Source organism: Gobio gobio (genome assembly GCF_949357685.1).
Source record: "Gobio gobio genome assembly, chromosome: 16".
Classification (NCBI taxonomy): Eukaryota; Metazoa; Chordata; class Actinopteri; order Cypriniformes; family Gobionidae; genus Gobio; species Gobio gobio.
This window is the reverse complement of record NC_137109.1, coordinates 51,764,748-51,791,782: the sequence shown is the minus strand read 5'-3', so window position 1 is coordinate 51,791,782 and position 27,035 is coordinate 51,764,748. Positions and strand designations below refer to the sequence as shown.

Genomic DNA, 27,035 nt, shown 5'->3' with positions numbered 1-27,035 from the left:
CTTTTTACTGTTGGCCTCTCCGCCACACTCCGCAGAAAAACACACATTTCCAAATAATGACTTCGGCCTGCCAAGATCTCTCCGCTGAGCTGCCAGCTTTCCTTCAGAGAGAGAGAGAGAGAGAGAGAGAGGGAGAGGGAGAGAGAGAGAGAGATCATATGGAAAGATATTGTGGAGATTTCTAGGGACAAAGAAAAGCAAGAGGTTAAAGGTCGAGACTGTAGAGCCGGAAAATTCAGTAAAGCTGAAGGAATGTGGCGAGTTCGGATCGATAAACTGATAGACTGATAAACTGATAAACTGATAGACTGATAGACTGATAAACTGATAAACTGATAGACTGATAGACTGATAGACTGATAGACTGATAGACCGATAAACCGATAGACCGATAAACCGATAGACCGATAGACCGATAGACGGATAGACCGATAAACTTATAGACTGATAGACTGATAAACTGATAAACTGATAAACTGATAGACTGATTGACTGATAGACTGATAGACTGATAAACTGATAAACGGATAGACTGATAGACTGATAGACTGATTGACTGATAAACTGATAAACGGATAGACTGATAGACTGATTGACTGATAGACTGATAGACTGATAAACTGATAAACGGATAGACTGATAGACTGATAGACTGATAGACTGATAGACTGATAAACTGATAAACGGATAGACTGATAGACTGATAGACTGATAGACTGATAAACTGATAGACTGATAGACTGATAAACTGATAGACTGATAGACTGATAAACTAATAAACGGATAGACTGATAGACTGATTGACTGATTGACTGATAGACTGATAGACTGATAAACTGATAAACTGATAGACTGATTAACTGATAGACTGATAAACTGATAGACTGATTAACTGATAGACTGATTGACTGATAGACTGATAGACTGATAAACTGATAGACTGATAAACTGATAAACTGATAGACTGATTAACTGATAGACTGATAGACTGATAGACTGATTAACTGATAAACTGATAGACTGATAGACTGATAAACGGATAGACTGATAGACTGATAGACTGATTAACTGATAAACTGATAGACTGATAGACTGATAGACTGATAAACGGATAGACTGATAAACCGATAGACTGATAGACTGATAGACTGATTGACTGATAGACTGATAGACTGATAAACTGATAAACTGATAGACTGATTAACTGATAGACTGATAAACTGATAGACTGATTAACTGATAGACTGATTGACTGATAGACTGATAAACTGATAGACTGATAAACTGATAAACTGATAGACTGATAGACTGATAAATGGATAGACTGATAAACCGATAGACTGATAAACTGGTTAACTGATTAACTGATTGACTGATTGACTGATAGACTGATAGACTGATAGACTGATAGACTGATAGACTGATAGACTGATAGACTGATAGACTGATAGACTGATAAACTGATAGACTGATAGACTGATAGACTGATAGACTGATTGACTGATTGACTGATAGACTGATAGACTGATAGACTGATAAACTGATAGACTGATAAACTGATAAATGGATAGACTGATAGACTGATAAATGGATAGACTGATAGACTGATAAACTGATAGACTGATAAACTGATAAACTGATAGACTGATAGACTGATAGACTGATAGACTGATAAATGGATAGACTGATAAACCGATAGACTGATAAACTGGTTAACTGATTGACTGATTGACTGATTGACTGATAGACTGATAGACTGATAGACTGATAGACTGATAGACTGATAGACTGATAGACTGATAGACTGATAGACTGATAGACTGATAGACTGATTGACTGATTGACTGATTGACTGATTGACTGATTGACTGATAGACTGATAGACTGATAGACTGATAGACTGATAAACTGATAGACTGATAGACTGATAGACTGATTAACTGATAAACTGATAGACTGATAGACTGATAAATGGATAGACTGATAAACCGATAGACTGATAAACTGGTTAACTGATTAACTGATTGACTGATTGACTGATAGACTGATAGACTGATAAACCGATAGACTGATAAACTGGTTAACTGATTAACTGATTGACTGATTGACTGATAGACTGATAGACTGATAAACTGATAGACTGATAAACTGATAGACTGATAGACTGATAAACTGATAAACTGATAGACTGATTGACTGATTGACTGATTGACTGATAGACTGATAGACTGATAAACTGATAGACTGATAGACTGATAGACTGATAGACTGATAGACTGATAAACTGATAGACTGATTGACTGATAGACTGATAGACTGATAGACTGATAGACTGATAAACTGATAAACTGATGGAATGATAGACTGATAAACTGATAAACTGATAGACTGATTAACTGATAGACTGATAAACTGATAGACTGATAGACTGATAGACTGATAGACTGATAGACTGATAAACTGATAGACTGATAGACTGATAGACTGATTAACTGATAAACTGATAGACTGATAGACTGATAAATGGATAGACTGATAAACCGATAGACTGATAAACTGGTTAACTGATTAACTGATTGACTGATTGACTGATAGACTGATAGACTGATAGACTGATAAACTGATAGACTGATAGACTGATAGACTGATAGACTGATAGACTGATAGACTGATTGACTGATTGACTGATTGACTGATAGACTGATAGACTGATAGACTGATAGACTGATAAACTGATAAACTGATGGAATGATAGACTGATAAACTGATAAACTGATAGACTGATTAACTGATAGACTGATAAACTGATAGACTGATAGACTGATAAACTGATAAACTGATAGAATGATAGACTGATAAACTGATAAACTGATAAACGGATAAACTGATAGACTGATAAACTGATAGAATAATAAACTGATAAACGGATAGACTGATAAACTGATAAACTGATAGACGGATAAACGGATAAACTGATAGACTGATAAACTGATAGACGGATAAACGGATAAACGGATAGACTGATAAACTGATAGACTGATAAACTGATAGACGGATAAACGGATAAACTGATAGGCTGATAAACTGATAGACTGATAAACTGATAGACTGATAGACGGATAAACGGATAAACTGATAGACGGATAAACGGATAAACTGATAGACTGATAAACTGATAGACTGATAAACTGATAGACGGATAAACGGATAAACTGATAGACTGATAAACTGATAGATGGATAAACGGATAAACTGATAGACTGATAAACTGATAGACTGATAGACGGATAAACGGATAAACGGATAGACGGATAAACGGATAAACTGATAGACTGATAAACTGATAGACGGATAAACGGATAAACTGATAGACTGATAAACTGATAGACTGATAAACTGATAAACTGATAGACGGATAAACGGATAAACTGATAGACTGATAAACTGATAGACTGATAGACTGATAGACTGATAAACTGATAAACTGATAGACTGATAGACTGATAAACTGATAGACGGATAAACGGATAAACTGATAGACTGATAAACTGATAGACTGATAAACTGATAAACTGATAGACGGATAAACGGGTAAACGGATAGACTGATAAACGATAGACTGATAGACTGATAAACTGATAGACTGATAAACTGATAGACTGATAAACTGATAAACGGATAGACTGATAGACTGATAAACTGATAGACTGAAAAACTGATAGACTGATAAACTGATAGACTGATAAACTGATAAACGGATAGACGGATAGACTGATAGACTGATAGACTGATAAACTGATAAACTGATAAACTGATAGACGGATAAACGGGTAAACGGATAGACTGATAAACTGATAGACTGATAGACTGATAAACTGATAAACTGATAAACTGATAAACGGATAGACTGATAGACTGATAAACTGATAGACTGAAAAACTGATAGACTGATAAACTGATAGACTGATAAACTGATAAACGGATAGACGGATAGACTGATAGACTGATAGACTGATAAACTGATAGACTGATAAACTGATAGACTGAGACGTTAACGGCTGTTATTGATGATATGGAGATCTGTCATGTGACGCCTGTACACACACGACTTACACACGTCAAGACAAACAACACATGAATCAGAAATCATGATTATGACACCACAGCCATTCAAATAATCAACACACGACCAGCCTCATTACACACAACAGCCCAGATACAGCGTCACAGAGCTCATTTACATACAGAAGTCTTAAAGAGACAGCAGCAAAATCAGCGAGTGACAGCACAACATCCAGAAACGTTACCGCCCAACTCTGAACTGAGAAAAAAAGGAGAAATTGTGATTTAAAAGGTTAAATTAAAGCATACTACATACAAATTATGATTTAAAATTCCAAATTATGATTAAAAAAGTCAAATTACGACATCATAAATCAAAATGATGACAAATTGAATTTATGACTTAAAAGTCAAAATTATGAACCTTAAAATTATGATTTTAAATGTCAAATTACAACCTAAATCGAAATTATGATAAAAAATTATGACAATCGAAATTATGATTTAAAATTTTAAATTATGACAAATTTGAAATTGATTGAAAAGTCAAATTATGACATAAATCAAAATTATGACTTAAAAGCCAAAATTGTGACACTTAAAATTATGAATTAAAATGTCAAATTACAACATAAATCGAAATTATGATTTAAAATTCCAAATTATGACAAATTCGAAATTATGACTTAAAAAGTCAAAATTATGACTAGCAAAATTATGACTAGCAAAATTATGCCTTAAAATTCCAAATTATGACAAATTCCAAATTATGATTGAAAAAGTCAAATTACGACATAAATCGAAATTATGACTTAAAAAGTCGAAATTATGACATAAATCAAAATTGTGACAAATTCGAAATTATATTTCTTAATAAGTCAAAATTATGACAAAATTATGACAAGTCAAAATTATTACAAATTCAAAATTATGACTAGCAAAATTATGACTTAAAATTCCAAATTATGACAAATTCGAAATTATGACTTAAAAAGTCAAAATCATGACTAGCAAAATTATGACTAGCAAAATTATGCCTTCAAATTCCAAATTATGACAAATTCGAAATTATGATTGAGAAAGTCAAATTACGACATAAATCGAAATTATGACAAATCAAAATTGTGACAAATTCGAAATTATATTTCTTAAAAAGTCAAAATTATGACTAGCAAAATTATGACTAGCAAAATTATGCCTTAAAATTCCAAATTATGACAAATTCGAAATTATGATTGAAAAAGTCAAATTACGACATAAATCGAAATTATGACTTAAAAAGTTGAAATTATGACAAAAATTAAAATTGTGACAAATTCGAAATTATATTTCTTAAAATGTCAAAATTATGACAAGTCAAAATTATTACAAATTCGAAATTATGACAATCAAAATTATGACTAGCAAAATTATGACTTAAAATTCCAAATTATGACAAATTCGAAATTATGATTGAAAAAGTCAAATTACGACATAAATCGAAATTATGACTTAAAAAGTCAAAATTATGACATAAATCAAAATTGTGACAAATTCGAAATTATATTTCTTAATAAGTCAAAATTATGACAAAATTATGACAAGTCAAAATTATTACAAATTCAAAATTATGACTAGCAAAATTATGACTTAAAATTCCAAATTATGACAAATTCGAAATTATGACTTATAAAGTCAATATGGTGACAGAAAGTCAGAATTGTGACAAAATTTTAGAATTATGACATCAATTTCGATAATTTTCATAATTATGATTTGTCATAATTTCAATTTAATATGCCATAATTTCGACTTTTGTCATCATTTTGCCTTTTCATCTCATGATTATGACTAATTTCAACTTTTTACGTCACAATTATGATTTACCAGCGTATGTGGGGAAACGGGCTTCCACTGGGAATATGAGGAATAACGTCTGGAGAACGTGTGAAGGGGTTTGATCCACAGGAAGCCCAGGAATGGGAAAGAGCTCTCCATATTCCCCATCATCAGCACACAATGAGCACACACACACTCACACACACACACACACACACACACACACACACACACACACTCACGCGCTCTTTCAGTCGGCTCTTGGCAGAACGCAGCGCAAACAGACACAAACACGGATAAACATTTGCAGCATTAATCACCCAGTGTTCGTGATAAACATGCATTTACAAAATCACTAATAACTGCAATACACTTCTGAAGAATGAAGACTGAAAGGCCGGAGTCCGGGTCCAGTCAGCCGGGTTTACAGTCTCACACACACACACACACACACACACACATCTGATCACACACTCCAGCAGATTTACTACCAAACCCGTGTAGAAAATGTAAGAAGCGTCTGCAGATTGAAGCCAAAACATCAGTCACAGTTTCACAGAGTCTCTCTCCGCTTCCGGATCTTTCCGCTCAGAAGTTCTGATGTCCAGAGCCAATCCCTGGCCTTACAGCGGGTCATGTGACCTCAGAGGAATGGACCAGAGGCACCAGTCGGCCCAGACGGTTAACCAGAGACCAGAGAGCAGGAGTTAACCAGAACACACACACACACACACACATTCTTCACAACAGCTCCAGAGCGAATATATGAGTGAAGCCTGCCAGAAGAGTCTAAGACTGAAATGAGGCTTGTTTTGTAGCACATTAAGACTTTCTCTACATTTCGTCCTTCTGAAATTATGACTTAAAATTTGAAATGATGACAAATTTGAAATTATGATTGAAAAAGTCAAATTATGACATAAATCGAAATAATGATTTTAAAATTTTTTGTTCTCTCAAAGAAAAGCTTAAAGGGTTAGTTCACCCAAAAATGTAAATTGTGTCATTAATGCCTGAGCCTCATGTGGTTGGACACCCGTCAGACCTCCGTTCATCTTCAGACACAAATGAAGATATTTTAGTGTAAATCTGATGCTCTGAAAGGCCTCCATTGGCTCAACTTTACACTCTCAAGACCCTTAAAAGACACTAAAGACTAAAGTTACAAAGTCCATCTCACTACAGCGGCTCTACAATAACTTTATGAAGAGACGAGAATAGTTTCTGTGCGCAAAAAACCCTAAATAACGACTTATATAGTGATGACGATTTCAAAACAATGCATCATGAAGCTTTGAAGCGTTATGAATCAGTGAGTCGATTCATGATTCGGATCGCGTGTCAAACTGCTGAAATACGTGACTTTGGCAATCCAAACCGCTGAATCGACTCACTGATTCATAACGCTCCAAACCGCTGAATCGACTCACTGATTCATAACGCTCCAAACCGCTGAATCGACTCACTGATTCATAACGCTCCGAACCGCTGAATCGACTCACTGATTCATAACGCTCCAAACCGCTGAATCGACTCACTGATTCATAACGCTCCAAACCGCTGAATCGACTCACTGATTCATAACGCTCCGAACCGCTGAATCGACTCACTGATTCATAACGCTCCAAACCGCTGAATCGACTCACTGATTCATAACGCTCCAAACCGCTGAATCAACTCACTGATTCATAACGCTTCAAACCGCTGAATCAACTCACTGATTCATAACGCTTCAAACCGCTGAATCGACTCACTGATTCATAACGCTTCGAAGCTTCATGATGCCGTGTTTTGAAATCGTCATCACTATATAAGTCGTTATTTAGGGTTTTTTGCGCACAGAAACTATTCTCGTCTTCATAAAGTTATTGTAGAGCCGCTGTAGTGAGATGGACTTTGTAACTTTAGTCTTTAGTGTCTTTTAAGGGTCTTGAGAGTGTAAAGTTGAGCCAATGGAGGCCTTTCAGAGCATCAGCTTTACACTAAAATATCTTCATTTGTGTCTGAAGATGAACGGAGGTCTGACGGGTGTCCAACCACATGAGGCTCAGTCATTAATGACACAATTTACATTTTTGGGTGAACTAACCCTTTAACTCCAAGTCTTCCATGACAATCACCAGACTTCAGGACATAAAACGTTTACATATTTATGCATTTGGCAGACGCTTTTATCCAAAGCGACTTACAGTGGCCTTATTACAGGGACAATCCCCCTGGAGCAACATGGAGTAAAGTGCCTTGCTCAGGGACACTCTGGTGACCGCTGGGATCGAACCAGCAACCTTCTGCACATCAGATCCATGGTTTAACCCACTGGACCACCATCTCACATGAACTCACATTACTTCTCAGACGCTCTACAACCAGACCAATGCCGACTAAACAAGTTCAACTGGCGAAAACGAGGACCGACCAATGGCAGGGGAATGTGCTGATCCGACAAAACCAGTTTCAGTCTGTCACCGCAATTGACCTATCGGTAAGCCCCGCCCCCCTTAGTTACTGTTGCTAACGCGGACAAACAAACGGAGTTGCTATATCTTACAATGAGAGCTGTCAGTGTGAAAACCTATCCTGAGATGTTTTTGGACACAGATTGTAGCGTATATCCCGTCCGAATGATGGCCAAACTTAACTGATGGTTTATCAAGTTTATTACATCGTTTTTCACTCAAAAAAATCATCGTAAGAGCTGAACAAACAAAGCATAAGAAGTGCGCATTAACGTCTCATTCACAAACTCTCGCTCTCCGTTGCATTATCATTAACATACACAGCAAATTACACAAAAACACTCAAACAACTCACAGTAAACACACATACACTGAGCTTATACCTTTTCGATGGTGCAGTTAATAACTGGTAAACTTTGTATCTGCAAAACAACTGCGATAAACTGCGTGCGAGCTCTTCCTTTCGTTACCCGGAGACTATAATACCCATCAAAATAGGAGATAATGTAGACCTTAAACATATCTAAAATTAAATTAATTTACATATAACCAGTTTAATATGGAGAGGTACTGAAATGTAGACGTGTTTTTGACCTAATGTTACAGTGTTACATGACGTGAGATCAGTTCGTTATTACAGTTTGTATGTTAGCAGGGACTTTAATCGTAACTTAATGAGAGTTTGACAAACAGAAAATCCTCTCAGGATCGCTGGAGTCAGTGTTACAGTTCCTCAGGCACGACGTTTGAGCATTTCTGTAGCATAAACACCATCAAACCGATGAGAGCTTCCGATGTTTCTCTATGGCGCTGAAACCTAAAGATGTCCGAGTTCCGGTCCCAGCGCAACTGATACTCAACTGCTATTGGCTCATCTGCGTTCGAGGGGAGGGGCTTACCGATAGGTCAATTTTGCCTTTAGACCAGGAAGAGCGATCACTGGATATAACGTTTTCTGGTGTTTCAGTGTGGATGAGAAACGCTAGTGTGGATTATCGTAGGCTCATGGGCCGGTCTTACCTGTATCGTGAGCCGTGATGACCAGCGTGTATTTGTCCTGAGTCTCCCGGTCCAGCGTTCGGATCAGGTTCAGCTGACCTCCAGATGTGAGGCTGAATGATCCCGCTTCATTCCCGCTGGTCAGGGTGTAGCTGATCTGACCATTAGCGCCCAGGTCATCATCACGGGCCACAACCTGCCGGACAGTTAAGACTATTAAAGACCTGCGTAAATACATAACCACTCAAAAAAAAAAAAACACATTCAACGAGGACTTAAAAACCAGATTAAAAGACATGTTTTATGTATAATACACTGCAAAAAATGCTTTTCTTACTTAGTATTTTTGTCTTGTTTTTAGTCCAAATATAAAAAAAATCTTACATTAAGAAGCATTTACTAGACAAGCAAAAGTTTTTGTCTTGTTTTGGGGGAAAATAACTCAAAATTAAGGAAGTTTTTGCTTAAAATAAGCAAAATAATCTGCCAATGGGGTAAGAAAAATATTCTTAATTCAAACAGAAAACAAGATTATTTTGTTTACCCCATTGGCAGATTATTTTAGCAAAAACTTCCTTAATTTTAAGTTATTTCCCCCCAAAACAAGACAAAAACTTTTGCTTGTCTAGTAAATGCTTCTTACTGTAAGATTCTTTAGATATTTGGACTGAAAACGAGACAAAAATAATAAGTAAGAAAAGCATTTTTTTGCAGTGTATACTTGCATACTAATATGAATTAGAGGTCGATTGATATCAAATGTTGCTGTTATAATAGTAGTGCTTTTAAAGAAAGGCAATTCGCAGATTATTGTCCTGATATTGTGCAAAATCTATATGCGTTCAATAATGTCTTTTCTTCCGGTGGCCGTGCGGATCAGAGAGAGTTTGAGTTCGATTGAATGCCAGATACTGTTTGTTGTGTAACCAAAATACCCGTAATAACCAGAGAAAAAGATTGTATGCATAATGCGGGACTTTTAATATAGAGGGACTCTTATTTTGAAATGACTTTACGACTACCCGCTGATCGCTCAAACAGATTTGAGAGATAAAGCCATAGATATACATAATAAAGGCTAGATGTCTTACGGCGGAGTCTAAATCGTCATCACCGACGGCCCTTTTGTCACAGGCAAGCTTTCTTTTTTATTAACGTGGCTATAATTATGGATGCTTGAACAAATTATGGATAATTTTTCATAAGTATGCAGTGTCATAACTACATCTCTGACGTTTATAACAAACCAAACAGTTTGAAAATCGGTAGAAAATTGAGCAAGTTATGGTTATTTAAAAAGTGCAAGCACCATTAAAACACAATGATGAGCGAGCTGTGACAAGATGGCCGCCAGGTGTGGACCTCCATTGGCCAGCAGCGCGGACGAGACATCTAGCCTTTATTATGGATATCTATGGATAAAGCATGCACTCTTACAACCATCTACAACATATTACAATATAAACACCATGATGTAATTCACCAACAGTTGCACAAGCTTGTAGATCCACGTTTTGACTTTGAAATGTGCATTTATTTCATTAAATCATCACCAAAGAGTATCATGATTCCCATTCTTTCATTCCCCAATTTAAGGCCTTTTAAATAATAATGGCATTTAAGACATTTGACCCTCTGGTGCTCTTGGTTCAGGGGTTTCATTAGTCGTCTTCCCGCTCATAAGTGACCGGACACCTACAAATTAAACTTCCTCCACTCCAGTAAAACTAATAATAATATTTTTTCTTTTTAATTTTGTATTTTGAGATGATTTGATGGTATTTTTTAATATTTATGCAATAATTATGGTCTATTTTTGCCATTGAAAATGATACAAAAATGTTTTTTTTTTTTTTTTTATTGCAGTATTTCAGGTTAAAATAGAGACTAGGCCTTCAAAATATATTTTGTGAAGGCAGTTTAGCCCCTCTTTTGGAATTATTTAAGAAATCCTGCAACTATGGAGAGGCTTGAGAATTCACTAGTTCTCTTTTGAACACATTTAATGATTTTTTTATTTTTTGTTGATGGATTTGAATATATATTTAAAAAATCTCAAAGACTATGTATTATAAAGTTTTAGATTGTTTTGTTGTTGTTAGAAATATAGATTTGTTTCTGTGAATTTGTGTTTTTGCAGATTTCCCATTAATTTCCTATGGGGGTCATTTTTGACAAAAGAGCACAAGTGGGAGTATTTTTTACGACCAATTAGCATGCTCGAATCATGCCCTCAATGTTTTTGTGTGTTTACAAACCTAATGCTAGACAAGTCACCAAGTTTCATATCATTCTGATGAAGCTGTGATTTTTAAAATTTCAAAAAATAAATGTTTACGGTCAGAAATGACCAAAGAGCACCAGAGGGTTAAGACGTTTTATGACCTTAAATTTGAATTTAACTGCAACCAGTTTCACAATTGGACGGGTGGAGCACAAAAACATTGTACAACTCCAAAAAAACACCAGTTACCATAATAAATGAACTGAGTGAGCATTTGTAGTGGATCCGAACGTCATATCTCAATGAAAGATTACATTATTTAAGCAATTTCTTTACGTTTTAAAGATTGTGATTGAGGTTGATTAACATTCTCATTCTGTCTCCAGAGTTTGCGTGAGAGGCTGACCCGCTGGCACACCTGACTCCGGCTCATTTCCCCTCTCAGGTGAGCTTTGTTTGGACTCGGACATTCGAGGAAACCCTCATTAAGTCATTTATCCGTGGCAGTTCCACTCTGTCACCCTACAGTGGGAAGCCGGAGCCGAATACACGCCCTGCGTTTATCATTCCAGCGCCGTCAAACTCTTCACGTTTGCACATAAGAGCACGCTTTGTCTGGGAAATCTGCTCTTGCATTTCTGCATGTTAAAGCAAATCCAGAAATGATGTAGAACCAGAGCCGCCCGCTCTAATGAGAGGAGCCAATGCTGCGTTTACATGCTATTCCCACTTTTTTAATTCCGAGTTTGTGGCTTTCAACTGTTGGGAAGAATATGAGGGTCATTCTTGCCTTCTTGGGGAAATCTTATTTAGTCAATATCCATTTTAAATCAATTAGTCAAGCATACACTATATCGCCAAAAGTGTTGTGACGCCTGCCTTTACATGCACATGAGCTTCAATGCCATTCCATTCTCAATTCGTAGTGTTTAATATGGAGTCACAGCTCTAACAGCTTCAGCTTTTCTGGGAAGGCTTTCCTCCAGGTTTAGGAGTGTGTTTATGGGGATTCTTCATTTGTGATGTTGGACGAGAAGGCCTGGCTCTCAGTCTCCGCTCTAATTCATCCCAAAGCTGTTCTATCGGGTTGAGGTCAGGACTCCAGTTCCTCCACACCAAACTCCTCCTCATGTCTTACTGGAGACGCTTTGTGCACTGGTGCATGCTGGGACAGGAAGGGGCCGTCCCCAAACTGGTCCCACAAAGTCGGGAGCATGAAATTATCCAAAATGTCTTGGAAAGAGTTTCTTTCACTGGAACTAACGGACCAACCCCTGAAAAACAACCCCACCCCCACAACTTTACACTTGAAAGTTGGCCACTTCTGTGACCCTCAGCATGCGCTGACCCGCTCTTTGGCCCTCAGCATGTGCCGACCCCGCTCTTTGGCCCTCAGCATGCGCTGACCCCGCTCTGTGACCATCAGCATGCGCTGACCCCACTCTGTGACCCTCAGCATGCGCTGACCCCACTCTTTGTGGCTGAGTTGCTGATGTTCCCAATTGCTTCCACTTTGTTATAATCCCACTAACAGTTGAGCGTGGAATATTTAGTCGTGAGGAAATGTCTCGAATGGACTTATTGCACAGGTGTCCACCGATCACGACTCAAAGAAAAAAAAAAGGTTCTATATGGCACCAAAAATGGTTCTTGGCTCGTAATCATAGGGGAACCTTTTTTAGTGCTATATAGCACCAATTTTGGTGCTTCAGTGGTTCTTCAGAGATTCTTTACCGGTTCTCTGACTAAGGTGCTATATAGCACCACTGAAGAACCACTGATACCCCTTTTCCACCAAAGCAGAGCCAGAGCTAGATCGGAGCCAGAGCCTAGTTTCAAATCGGTTCTTTGTGTTTCCACACCCAAAGCCCAGCTCCGAGCCAGGAAAAGTGGTTCTTAAGTAGCACCAAAACATTGCTGGGCTAGAACAGGGCTAGAAGTAAGAACCGATTACGTCAGGCGCTGGGGGCGGAGTCAACAAGACCAACACAAACTGGAGATCCGCCATTGTTGAAATAGCAGCTAATGGAGCTAACAGCTGCTGATCGTTTGTAATCTCCGTCTATACAAATGACGGCAAACTGCATGAATGCGTTGGATTCGCTGTGTTTTCGTAGTGTTTTGATGCCGATGTAGGATCGTAAAGCCATGTGAATCAATAGTAACGCAACGTTTGCATTGTTGATGGAAGGCTTTTTTTTTTTGATCGGTCTGCGCAGCGCCGATGCATTTCGCAAGCCTGGTGTTTTTGTGTTTCCCGCTGCCCGGGATTGCCAGGTTTTCACAACAAAACCCGCCCAATTGCTACTCAAAACAAGCACAATCGTGTTTCAGGGGGGCTTCCCCGGTAAAAATTTGGGGGTAAAATTTGTTTTTTTGGCATGGTTGCCTACTAAAATTCGCATTCCCGGGGCTAAATATCACATAATTGGGGTCGCTTCAACCCGCGGACATGAAAAAACAGCCGCGGCAAAACAGCAGACTTGGCAACACCTCGCTAGCGTTGCTGAGAGAGATGAGACGTATACAGTGACGTAAGACATGGCTCTGTTGTGGCTCTCAGCATGTGGAAAAGCAAACGGTTCTTAGAAGCTCCTCAGTCGAACCAACTATGAACTGGGACTAGCTCTGGCTCTGGACTAGCTCTAGCACTGCCTTGGTGGAAAAGGGGTATGAAGCACCAAAATTGGTGCTATATAGCACTAAAAAAGGTTCCCCTATGATTACGAGCCAAGAACCATTTTTGGTGCCATATAGAACCTTTTTTCTTTTTGAGTGTACCACGCTTGAGTTCTCTGAGCTCCTGAGAGCAGTCCATTCTTGCACTAATGTGTGTAGAAGGTACATTCTACCGTTCAATAGTAATATATTTCTGTCATCATTTCTTCAAGTTAAACCGAACTCTTTTTTCGACGTGAGTCTGTGTGTGTTTCACTGACCCCGAGTCTGTGTGTGTTTCTGATTATTTTGGCGTGAGTCTGTGAGTGTTTCTGATTATTTCGGCGTGAGTCTGTGAGTGTTTCTGATTATTTCGGCGTGAGTCTGTGTGTGTTTCTGATTATTTTGGCGTGAGTCTGTGTGTGTTTCTGATTATTTTGGCGTGAGTCTGTGTGTGTTTCTGATTATTTTGGCGTGAGTCTGTGTGTGTTTCTGATTATTTTGGCGTGAGTCTGTGTGTGTTTCTGATTATTTCGGCGTGAGTCTGTGAGTGTTTCTGATTATTTCGGCGTGAGTCTGTGAGTGTTTCTGATTATTTCGGCGTGAGTCTGTGTGTGTTTCTGATTATTTTGGCGTGAGTCTGTGTGTGTTTCTGATTATTTTGGCGTGAGTCTGTGTGTGTTTCTGATTATTTTGGCGTGAGTCTGTGTGTGTTTCTGATTATTTTGGCGTGAGTCTGTGTGTGTTTCTGATTATTTCGGCGTGAGTCTGTGAGTGTTTCTGATTATTTCGGCGTGAGTCTGTGTGTGTTTCTGATTATTTTGGCGTGAGTCTGTGTGTGTTTCTGATTATTTTGGCGTGAGTCTGTGTGTGTTTCTGATTATTTTGGCGTGAGTCTGTGAGTGTTTCTGATTATTTTGGCGTGAGTCTGTGAGTGTTTCTGATTATTTCGGCGTGAGTCTGTGTGTGTTTCTGATTATTTCGGCGTGAGTCTGTGAGTGTTTCTGATTATTTTGGCGTGAGTCTGTGTGTGTTTCTGATTATTTTGGCGTGAGTCTGTGAGTGTTTCTGATTATTTCGGCGTGTGTGTGTTTCTGATTATTTTGGCGTGAGTCTGTGAGTGTTTCTGATTATTTCGGTGTGAGTCTGTGTGTGTTTCTGATTATTTTGGCGTGAGTCTGTGTGTGTTTCTGATTATTTCGGCGTGTGTGTGTTTCTGATTATTTTGGCGTGAGTCTGTGTGTGTTTCTGATTATTTTGGCGTGAGTCTGTGTGTGTTTCTGATTATTTTGGCGTGAGTCTGTTCGTGTTTCTGATTATTTTGGCGTGAGTCTGTGAGTGTTTCTGATTATTTCGGCGTGAGTCTGTGTGTGTTTCTGATTATTTTGGTGTGAGTCTGTGTGTGTTTCTGATTATTTTGGTGTGAGTCTGTGTGTGTTTCTGATTATTTTGGCGTTTTGCGGTGGGTGTACTTGCCTGTAAGATGTTCTTGGGCAGGTGTCCTAAGTTCTCCTGCACGCTGACGCTGTACGGCGAGAGCTCGAACGCGGGTGAGCAGTCGTTCACGTCCAGAAGCAGGATATTGACGGTGGCCCGGTCCACCCGCGGGCTGCTCCCGCGATCCACAGCCTGCACGGACAGGGAATATGAAGCCCGCGTCTCCCGATCCAGGAGCTTCGCCACCGAGATCACTCCGGTCACCGAGTCGATGCGGAAATCGGAGTTGGCGTTCCCGCCGGCGATGGAGAAGCGGATCTGTCCGTTGGTTCCCTCGTCCGCGTCGCTGGCGAACACCTGCAGGACGTCGGTTCCGGTGAGCGTGTTCTCCTCCAGCTCAATGTCGTAGATGTTCTGGGAGAAGCTGGGCGTGTTATCGTTCACGTCCAGAACCATCATCATCACCTCCATGGTGGACGAAAGCGGCGGTTCTCCTTTATCGGTGGCCACGATTGTCAGAGAGTAATTCGCCATCTCCTCGCGGTCCAGTTCGCCCACCAGAACCAGCCCGCCATCGATGTTCCCGATGCTGAACTTGTTCCCGAACGGGCCTTTGAGGGAATACTCCACATAGCTATTGGGCCCACTATCAGCATCTACGGCCAGCACCACCAGCACCACCGTCTCCACAGGCGTGTTTTCCTGGATGTAGGCCGTCGTCTGAGAGGTGAAGGCGGGCGGGCAGTCGTTGACATCCAGCAGGATGATTGACACCTGGGCGGTGCTGGTGAAGCGGGTCATGGGAGGCGGAGCCATGTCGTTAACGGTGATCACCAGGTTGTAGAAAGACTGCGACTCGCGGTCCAAGACTTTGCTGGTCTGTAAGACGCCCGTTTCGGTTATGGTGAACTGGGACTGCGGGTCACCGGACGCAATAGTGTAACGCAGCTCCGCATTCGGCCCTGAAAAACAACACAAAAGCTGTTAAATTAGTACATATAATACATTAATAAACACCTTATTGTTTAAAAACATAATAATTGTATCATTTAAATCTAATAATTGCACAATATTTGTGTGTAATATGCATTTTTATGAGCAGGATTTCCCAAACTAGACTTTAAAAGTGAATAATTATATAACTATAATAATTAAAATCATAGAAATGCAAAATTGAAATGATTTATTTTACAAAAAAAAATCCAAATTAAATACTTATTAAAAAAAGATTAAAGATTGTATTTATTAACCTGCATGTCATGTGACCATGGGGTTGTTATCATTAAATACAATTATTAAAAACATTTTGTTAATTGAAATAAAATTTAAATATTACATGAAAAACTAAAACTTTTAATTTTGCAATAACTAGAATAAATTACTAAATGGAAATAAATAAATAAAATAAACAAATATTAAATGTATTCTAAATATTAATATTTAAATAAATACTTAAGAAATATTAAAATAATAGAAATTAATAATAATAATGATAATAATAATAATAATAATAATAATAATACTAATAGAGAAAAATGAATAAGAAAATCCCTAAAAAGTAAAAAAAAAATGGAAAAAAAAAAACTCTAGTTCAAAATATTAATAAATATTGTAAAACTACTGACTAATTAATTAAATCATAACGCAAAATTAAAATAAATAATTTTAAACAAAAACAATCAAAATATTAATTACTTATTAAGAAAAGATTACAAATTTTATTTACTAACTGGAAATAAATAAAAACTAAAACAAATTAAACCTAAATATTAATATTAAATATAATACAATTAAAAATATTAAAAACAAAGACAAAAACATATAAGAAAATCCCTAAAAATTAAAACTAAATAAAAATAAAATGTAAATAAAATACAAAAATATTAATAAAACAATAACAGAGAAGCCTGAACATGCGAATGTTAGATGACTGAACTATAACTGAAGTGTGTGTGAATGCAGTGATGTGTGTGTGGTGCGTGGAGCAGTGATTGAACACATGTACAGCTCATGTAGTTATTGTCCAGTGAATGTGTTATTGTCCAGTGAATGTGTTATTGTCCAGTGAATGTGTTATTGTCCAGTGAATGTGTTATTGTCCAGTGAATGTGTTATTGTGAATGTGTTATTGTCCAGTGAATGTGTTATTGTCCAGTGAATGTGTTATTGTCCAGTGAATGTGTTATTATCCAGTGAATGTGAATGTGTTATTGTGAATGTGTTATTGTCCAGTGAATGTGTTATTGTCCAGTGAATGTGTTATTGTCCAGTGAATGTGTTATTGTCCAGTGAATGTGTTATTGTCCAGTTATTGTCCAGTGAATGTGTTATTGTCCAGTGAATGTGTTATTGTCCAGTGAATGTGTTATTGTCCAGTGAATGTGTTATTGTACAGTGAATGTGTTATTGTCCAGTGAATGTGTTATTGTCCAGTGAATGTGTTATTGTCCAGTGAATGTGTTATTGTCCAGTGAATGTGTTATTATCCAGTGAATGTGTTATTGTCCAGTGAATGTGTTATTGTCCAGTGAATGTGTTATTGTCCAGTGAATGTGTTATTATCCTGTGTTATTGTCCAGTGAATGTGTTATTGTCCAGTGAATGTGTTATTGTCCAGTGAATGTGTTATTGTCCAGTGAATGTGTTATTGTACAGTGAATGTGTTATTGTCCAGTGAATGTGTTATTGTCCAGTGAATGTGTTATTGTCCAGTGAATGTGTTATTGTCCAGTGAATTTGTTATTGTCCAGTGAATGTGTTATTGTCCAGTGAATGTGTTATTATCCAGTGAATGTCCAGTGAATGTGTTATTGTCCAGTGAATGTGTTATTGTACAGTGAATGTGTTATTATCCAGTGAATGTGTTATTGTCCAGTGAATGTGTTATTGTCCAGTGAATGTGTTATTATCCAGTGAATGTGTTATTGTCCAGTGAATGTGTTATTATCCAGTGAATGTGTTATTGTCCAGTGAATGTGTTATTATCCAGTGAATGTGTTATTGTCCAGTGAATGTGTTATTGTCCAGTGAATGTGTTATTGTGTTATTATCCAGTGAATGTGTTATTGTCCAGTGAATGTGTTATTGTCCAGTGAATGTGTTATTATCCAGTGAATGTGTTATTGTGAATGTGTTATTGTCCAGTGAATGTGTTATTATCCAGTGAATGTGTTATTGTCCAGTGAATGTGTTATTATCCAGTGAATGTGTTATTGTCCAGTGAATGTGTTATTATCCAGTGAATGTGTTATTGTCCAGTGAATGTGTTATTGTCCAGTGAATGTGTTATTGTCCAGTGAATGTGTTATTGTCCAGTGAATGTGTTATTGTGAATGTGTTATTATCCAGTGAATGTGTTATTATCCAGTGAATGTGTTATTATCCAGTGAATGTGTTATTATCCAGTGAATGTGTTATTATCCAGTGAATGTGTTATTGTCCAGTGAATGTGTTATTGTGAATGTGTTATTGTCCAGTGAATGTGTTATTATCCAGTGAATGTGTTATTGTCCAGTGAATGTGTTATTGTCCAGTGAATGTGTTATTGTCCAGTGAATGTGTTATTATCCAGTGAATGTGTTATTATCCAGTGAATGTGTTATTGTCCAGTGAATGTGTTATTGTCCAGTGAATGTGTTATTGTCCAGTGAATGTGTTATTGTGAATGTGTTATTGTCCAGTGAATGTGTTATTGTCCAGTGTTATTGTCCAGTGAATGTGTTATTGTCCAGTGAATGTGTTATTATCCAGTGAATGTGTTATTATCCAGTGAATGTGTTATTGTCCAGTGAATGTGTTATTATCCAGTGAATGTGTTATTGTCCAGTGAATGTGTGAATGTGTTATTGTCCAGTGAATGTGTTATTGTCCAGTGTTTGTGTTATTGTCCAGTGAATGTGTTATTGTCCAGTGAATGTGTTATTGTCCAGTGAATGTGTTATTGTCCAGTGAATGTGTTATTGTCCAGTGAATGTGTTATTGTGAATGTGTTATTGTCCAGTGAATGTGTTATTGTCCAGTGTTATTGTCCAGTGAATGTGTTATTGTCCAGTGAATGTGTTATTGTCCAGTGTTATTGTCCAGTGAATGTGTTATTGTCCAGTGAATGTGTTATTGTCCAGTGAATGTGTTATTGTCCAGTGAATGTGTTATTGTCCAGTGAATGTGTTATTGTGAATGTGTTATTGTCCAGTGAATGTGTTATTATCCAGTGAATGTGTTATTGTCCAGTGAATGTGTTATTATCCAGTGAATGTGTTATTGTGAATGTGTTATTGTCCAGTGAATGTGTTATTATCCAGTGAATGTGTTATTATCCAGTGAATGTGTTATTGTCCAGTGAATGTGTTATTGTCCAGTGAATGTGTTATTGTCCAGTGAATGTGTTATTGTCCAGTGAATGTGTTATTGTGAATGTGTTATTGTGAATGTGTTATTATCCAGTGAATGTGTTATTATCCAGTGAATGTGTTATTATCCAGTGAATGTGTTATTGTCCAGTGAATGTGTTATTGTCCAGTGAATGTGTTATTGTGAATGTGTTATTGTCCAGTGAATGTGTTATTATCCAGTGAATGTGTTATTGTCCAGTGAATGTGTTATTATCCAGTGAATGTGTTATTGTCCAGTGAATGTGTTATTATCCAGTGAATGTGTTATTATCCAGTGAATGTGTTATTGTCCAGTGAATGTGTTATTGTCCAGTGAATGTGTTATTGTCCAGTGAATGTGTTATTGTGAATGTGTTATTATCCAGTGAATGTGTTATTATCCAGTGAATGTGTTATTATCCAGTGAATGTGTTATTGTCCAGTGAATGTGTTATTGTGAATGTGTTATTGTCCAGTGAATGTGTTATTATCCAGTGAATGTGTTATTGTCCAGTGAATGTGTTATTGTCCAGTGAATGTGTTATTATCCAGTGAATGTGTTATTGTCCAGTTAATGTGTTATTGTCCAGTGAATGTGTTATTGTCCAGTGAATGTGTTATTGTCCAGTGAATGTGTTATTGTCCAGTGAATGTGTTATTGTCCAGTGAATGTGTTATTGTCCAGTGAATGTGTTATTATCCAGTGAATGTGTTATTATCCAGTGAATGTGTTATTGTCCAGTGAATGTGTTATTGTCCAGTGAATGTGTTATTGTGAATGTGTTATTGTCCAGTGAATGTGTTATTGTCCAGTGTTATTGTCCAGTGAATGTGTTATTGTCCAGTGAATGTGTTATTGTCCAGTGAATGTGTTATTATCCAGTGAATGTGTTATTGTCCAGTGAATGTGTTATTATCCAGTGAATGTGTTATTGTCCAGTGAATGTGTGAATGTGTTATTGTCCAGTGAATGTGTTATTGTCCAGTGAATGTGTTATTGTCCAGTGAATGTGTTATTGTCCAGTGTTATTGTCCAGTGAATGTGTTATTGTCCAGTGAATGTGTTATTGTCCAGTGAATGTGTTATTGTCCAGTGAATGTGTTATTGTGAATGTGTTATTGTCCAGTGAATGTGTTATTGTCCAGTGTTATTGTCCAGTGAATGTGTTATTGTCCAGTGAATGTGTTATTGTCCAGTGTTATTGTCCAGTGAATGTGTTATTGTCCAGTGAATGTGTTATTGTCCAGTGAATGTGTTATTGTCCAGTGAATGTGTTATTGTCCAGTGAATGTGTTTTTGTCCAGTGAATGTGTTATTGTCCAGTGAATGTGTTATTGTCCAGTGAATGTGTTTTTGTCCAGTGAATGTGTTATTGTCCAGTGAATGTGTTATTGTGAATGTGTTATTGTCCAGTGAATGTGTTATTGTCCAGTGAATGTGTTATTGTCCAGTGAATGTGTTATTGTCCAGTGTTATTGTCCAGATGTGCTGAAGCAGGGCTAATGCTCCAGTCCACTGAGCCTGATATGGATCTGCAGATTTCAGAGTAAATGAGCTCTAATTGAGCGTCTGTAATGCCGCTCTGACGGCCGCTCATGTGGAACGCCGTGGCACCTTCCCACACTGGGCCTGTTTACAAAACACTGACTGGGGGCAGAGGTCAGGGGTCAGGAAGTGTCTCGGTAAGAGGATGTAGGTCAGATTAACCACACCAGACCACAAACATCAGCTCTATTCATCTGGACCAGACCCCGATCGGAGACTCACCCAAACATGCAGTCGCATAAACCATAGAAATATTAGTATTTGTCAACATTCTAACACTGAACTGCTCATGAATGAAGTTCATTTACTCTTGTAGAAAACAACATGAAAATTGTTAAACAATATCCAAAAAGTGGCAAAATGTAGAGAACGATGATTGAGTATGTCTTTCATTCAATGCAGAAACATATTTTATGCTAAAATAATATTAGTCACTATTCTTACACTGAAATATGGTGTTAAATTAATAAAGGGAATTTAGAGAAAACATAAAAATCAATGACGAGTATAGATAATCGTCTATATATTTCATTCCATATTTTAAACTAATTATGAAAAAGCAAAACCAGTTTTTTTGAAAATCGAAAGGCAAACAACAGAACTGCAAATCGAATTTAAGGATATAGAATTAAAATGACTCAAAATTCACAAGACATTCGTATAAAAATGTATTCATTTGTTTAATAATTTTCTATTTCTATGCCCTTGAATTCTCATATTTTATAAATACAAAAATAATGTTTTTTTTATATATAATTCAAAATTATTTTACTTAAAATTATTTTTGCAAATCCATATTTGTGTGTAGTATATTATGTATTTTTTATGTTCATTAGAGCAGGATTTACCAAAGATGAAAAATTATAATTAATAAAAATAAATAAATAAATAAATAAATAAATAAATAAATAAATAAATAAATAAATAAATAAATAAATAAATAAATAAATAAATAAATAAATAAATAAATAAATAAATAAATAAATAAATAAATAAATAAATAAATAATAAATAAATAAATAAATAAATAAATAAATAAATAAATAAATAAAATTGTAATTAAAATTAAATGATTAAAATAAAAAAATAAAAAACATAAATAAAAATAAAAATAAAATAATTATTAAAGTAAAATGATAAAATAATAATTAAAAAAATAATAATAAATAAATAAACAAATAAATAAATAAAATAATTTAAATAAAATAAAATAATAATAAAACATGTAAATAATTTTTTTAAACGATACATTTTTTATAAAAAAAAAAAAAAAAAAAAAAAAAATTAAATAAAATAAAATAAAAAACTCAAAACTCACAAGACATTCGTATAAAAATGTATTAATTTGTTTAGTAATTTTCCATTTCTATGCCTTTGAATTCAAATATTTTATAAATACAAAAATAAAGTTTTTTTTTTATATAATTCAAAATTATTTTACCTAAAATTATTTTTACAAATCCATATTTGTGTGTAATATATTATGTCTTTTTTATATTCATTAGAGAAGGATTTGCCAAAGATGAAAACTGATAATTAATCAAATAAAATAAATTAATAAAATGATATAATAATAATTAAAATAAAATGAAATAAAAAATAAAATAATTATTAAAATAAAATGATTGAATTAAATGACTCACAATTTACAAGACATTCGTATAAAATTTTTGTAACTTGTTTAATAATTTTCAATTTCTATGCCCTTGAATTCTACAATTTTATAAATGCAAAAATAATGTTTTTAAAAAAATATATAATTCAAAATTATTTTACCTACAATTATTTTTACAAATCCATATTTGTGTGTAATATATTTTATACTTTTTATGTTCATTAGAGCAGGATTTCCCAAAGATGAAAACTGATAATTAATAAAATGATAATTAAAATAAAATAATTAAAATAAAATAAAATAGTAATAAATAAATAATAATACATTTAAAAAATATATTAAATTAAATAAAGTTAAGTTAAGTTAAGTTAAGTTAAGTTAAGTTAAGTTAAGTTAAGTTAAGTTAAGTTAAGTTAAGTTAAGTTAAGTTAAGTTAAATTAAAACATTGTGTTGTTAAATTATTGAAACCTTAACTTAACACATGCGTTGTGAATCCCTGCATTGTAGTATTGTTTTATGTATCGTTTATGGTATTGTTGTATACCTTTATAAACACATTGGTGATATTAGCTCAGGTCGGGCCGCTGTGAGGACCCTAACGCTGAAAGCCGATCTGAGAGGAGTGCACTGGAGCTCATACCGTCATCGGCGTCTCTGGCGCTCAGGGTGAGGACGGGCGTCCCGGGACTCAGGCTCTCCAGGACGGAGGTGCTGTAGATGGAGCTGTTGAACACGGGCGGGTTATCGTTGACATCCAGCAGGTTAAAGTAGACCCGTACAGAACTGGACAAGCCTCCGCCGTCCCGGGCCTGGACCGTCAGGATGTAGAACTGCTGAGCCTCGTAGTCCAGCGGACGGGTGACGTTGAAGACCCCGGTGACCGGGTTCAGGAGGAAGGTGGAGTCCTCGTCATCCTCCTCTATCGCGTACGTGATCTCTCCGTTTGCTCCCGAGTCGGAGTCCGCGGCCAGGATCGCCGCCACGATAGAACCTCGAAAGACAACAGAAAATACATTATAATAATCAGTCCCTCCAGAAAAACGCCATTATGTGATCGCATGATTTAATGCATAATCAGCCAAAGTCTGCATATTAATGCGGGGGCCGCATTTTTTCAAATTGCCTATTTCCGCGTTCAAAATATGCGGGGCTAGCATGATTTCATAATCAAAAAAGCAAAAAAAAGTTTGGGATGATTCGAGTCACCAACACAACATTAGGAAGGTGGTCATAATGTTATGCCTGATCGGTGTACACTCACCTAAAGGATTATTAGGAACACCTGTTCAATTTCTCATAAATGCAATTATCTAATCAACCAATCACATGGCAGTTGCTTCAATGCATTTAGGGGTGTGGTCCTGGTCAAGACAATCTCCTGAACTCCACACGGAATGTCGGAATGGGAAAGAAAGGAGATTTAAGCATTTTTGAGCGTGGCATGGTTGTTGGTCTGAGTATTTCACAATCTGCTCAGTTACTGGGATTTTCACACACAACCATTTCTAGGGTTTACAAAGAATGGTGTGAAAAGGGAAAAACATCCAGTATGCGGCAGTCCTGTGGAGAAAATGCCTTGTTGATGCTAGAGGTCAGAGGAGAATGGCCGACTGATTCAAGCTGATAGAAGAGCAACTTTGACTGAAATAACCACTCGTTACAACCGAGGTCTGCAGCAAAGCATTTGTGAAGCCACAACACACACAACCTTGAGGCGGATGTGCTACAACAGCAGAAGACCCCACCGGGTACCACTCATCTCCACTACAAATAGGAAAAAGAGGCGACAATTTGCACCAGCTCACCAAAATTGGACAGTTGAAGACTGGAAAAATGTTGCCTGGTCTGATGAGTCTGGATTTCTTGAATAAAATTGCATAAATATCGTGCATTTTCCATTGCATTTTTTAAGAAAACATGCCGCATAATCAAGGATCTTTGCCCGCAACAATCACAAAAAAAGCCGCATTTTTCTGGAAAGTCTAGCTAAACCCCAGCAGCTCGCGGTGTGTGTGAGCTGAGCCGCTCAGTACCTGGATTCATGTCCTCTGGGATGTCGAACGAGTACACGGAGCGGGAAAACGCGGGCGGATGGTCGTTGACGTCGCTGATGCTGATGTTGATCCGCATGTCGGAGGATTGCTGGCCGTCGTCCGCCCGCACCAGCAGCGAAAACTCGGACCGGCGCTCGCGGTCCAGGCGCCGCGTGGCCATCAGCTCGCCGGATTCCGGATCGATGCGGAAACTGTCCTCCGCTCCACTGATGATGGCGTAGGTCACCAGAGCGTTCGCACCCTGAACACACACACACACACACACACACACACACACACACACACACACACACACACACACACACACACACACACAAGTCAAGTCAACCTTATTTATAGTGCTTTTAAAGGGTTAGTTCACACAAAATCATTAATGCCTGAGCCTCATGTGGTTGGACACCCGTCAGACCTCCGTTCATCTTCAGACACAAATGAAGATATTTTAGTGTAAATCTGATGCTCTGAAAGGCCTCCATTGGCTCAACTTTACACTCTCAAGACCCTTAAAAGACACTAAAGACTAAAGTTACAAAGTCCATCTCACTACAGCGGCTCTACAATAACTTTATGAAGACGAGAATAGTTTTTGTGCGCAAAAAAACCCTAAATAACGACTTATATAGTGATGACGATTTCAAAACACGGCCTCATGAAGCTTCGAAGCGTTATGAATCAGTGAGTCAAATCAGCGGTTTGAAGCGTTATGAATCAGTGAGTCGATTCAGTGGTTTGAAGCGTTATGAATTAGTGAGTCGATTCAGTGGTTTGAAGCGTTATGAATCAGTGAGTCGATTCAGTGGTTTAGAGCGTTATGAATCAGTGAGTCGATTCAGTGGTTTGAAGCGTTATGAATCAGTGAGTCGATTCAGCGGTTTGAAGCGTTATGAATCAGTGAGTCGATTCAGTGGTTTGAAGCGTTATGAATCAGTGAGTCGATTCATGATTCGGATCGCGTGTCAAACCGCCAAACTGCTGAAATTTGGCGATCCAAACCGCTGAATCGACTCACTGATTCATAACGCTTCGAAGCTTCATGAGGCCGTGTTTTGAAATCGTCATCACTATATAAGTCGTTATTTAGGGTTTTTTTGCGCACAAAAACTATTCTCGTCTTCATAAAGTTATTGTAGAGCCGCTGTAGTGAGATGGACTTTGTAACTTTAGTCTTTAGTGTCTTTTAAGGGTCTTGAGAGTGTAAAGTTGAGCCAATGGAGGCCTTTCAGAGCATCAGATTTACACTAAAATATCTTCATTTGTGTCTGAAGATGAACGGAGGTCTGACGGGTGTCCAACCACATGAGGCTCAGTCATTAATCACACAATTTACATTTTTGGGTGAACTAACCCTTTAACAATGTAGATTGTTTCAAAGCAGCTTCACAGTGTTAAACAGGAAAATAATGCAGCATAATTTTATTCAGCCGTTCTGGAGAAAACGCTGATGTCATCAGTTCATTTCAATTATCATACAGTGACAGTGTGGGCTTTAGATCAATAATTTAGTTTATACACTTTTCTTAGTATTTTTGTCTTGTTTTCAGTCCAAATATCTAAAAAATCTTACATTAAAGCTACACTGTGTAACTTTTTGAGTTTATTCTTAGCTAAAAACACTTAGTTCTTTCAAAAATATATGTGCTCATTAATGTATATTTACTTCTTTCAAGTAATAAAGTATTCTCGTAAGTTTATAATATGCCATTGTAAACACATACGGGTGAGGGTTCGAATGCGGGTCGCCATGTTGCTCCTCCATCTTGAAAGTACATTAGCCAAAGAGGGACATTCCCGTAAA

General features: G+C 37.0%; 1 protein-coding gene across 1 annotated transcript in view; it reads right to left on the bottom strand.

Moving 5' to 3' along the window:
- The window catches only part of fat4 (FAT atypical cadherin 4), a gene marked incomplete at its 5' end in the record, with an annotated part of 147,436 nt that overhangs the window by 48,099 nt on the left and 72,302 nt on the right, over nt 1–27,035 (bottom strand). Inside the window, 4 exons of the mRNA XM_079839361.1 lie at nt 9,357–9,531; nt 15,694–16,616; nt 23,827–24,177; nt 25,220–25,481. Coding sequence (XP_079695487.1) covers nt 9,357–9,531; nt 15,694–16,616; nt 23,827–24,177; nt 25,220–25,481 — 1,711 coding nt within the window. The remainder of the gene's footprint in view (nt 1–9,356; nt 9,532–15,693; nt 16,617–23,826; nt 24,178–25,219; nt 25,482–27,035) is intronic.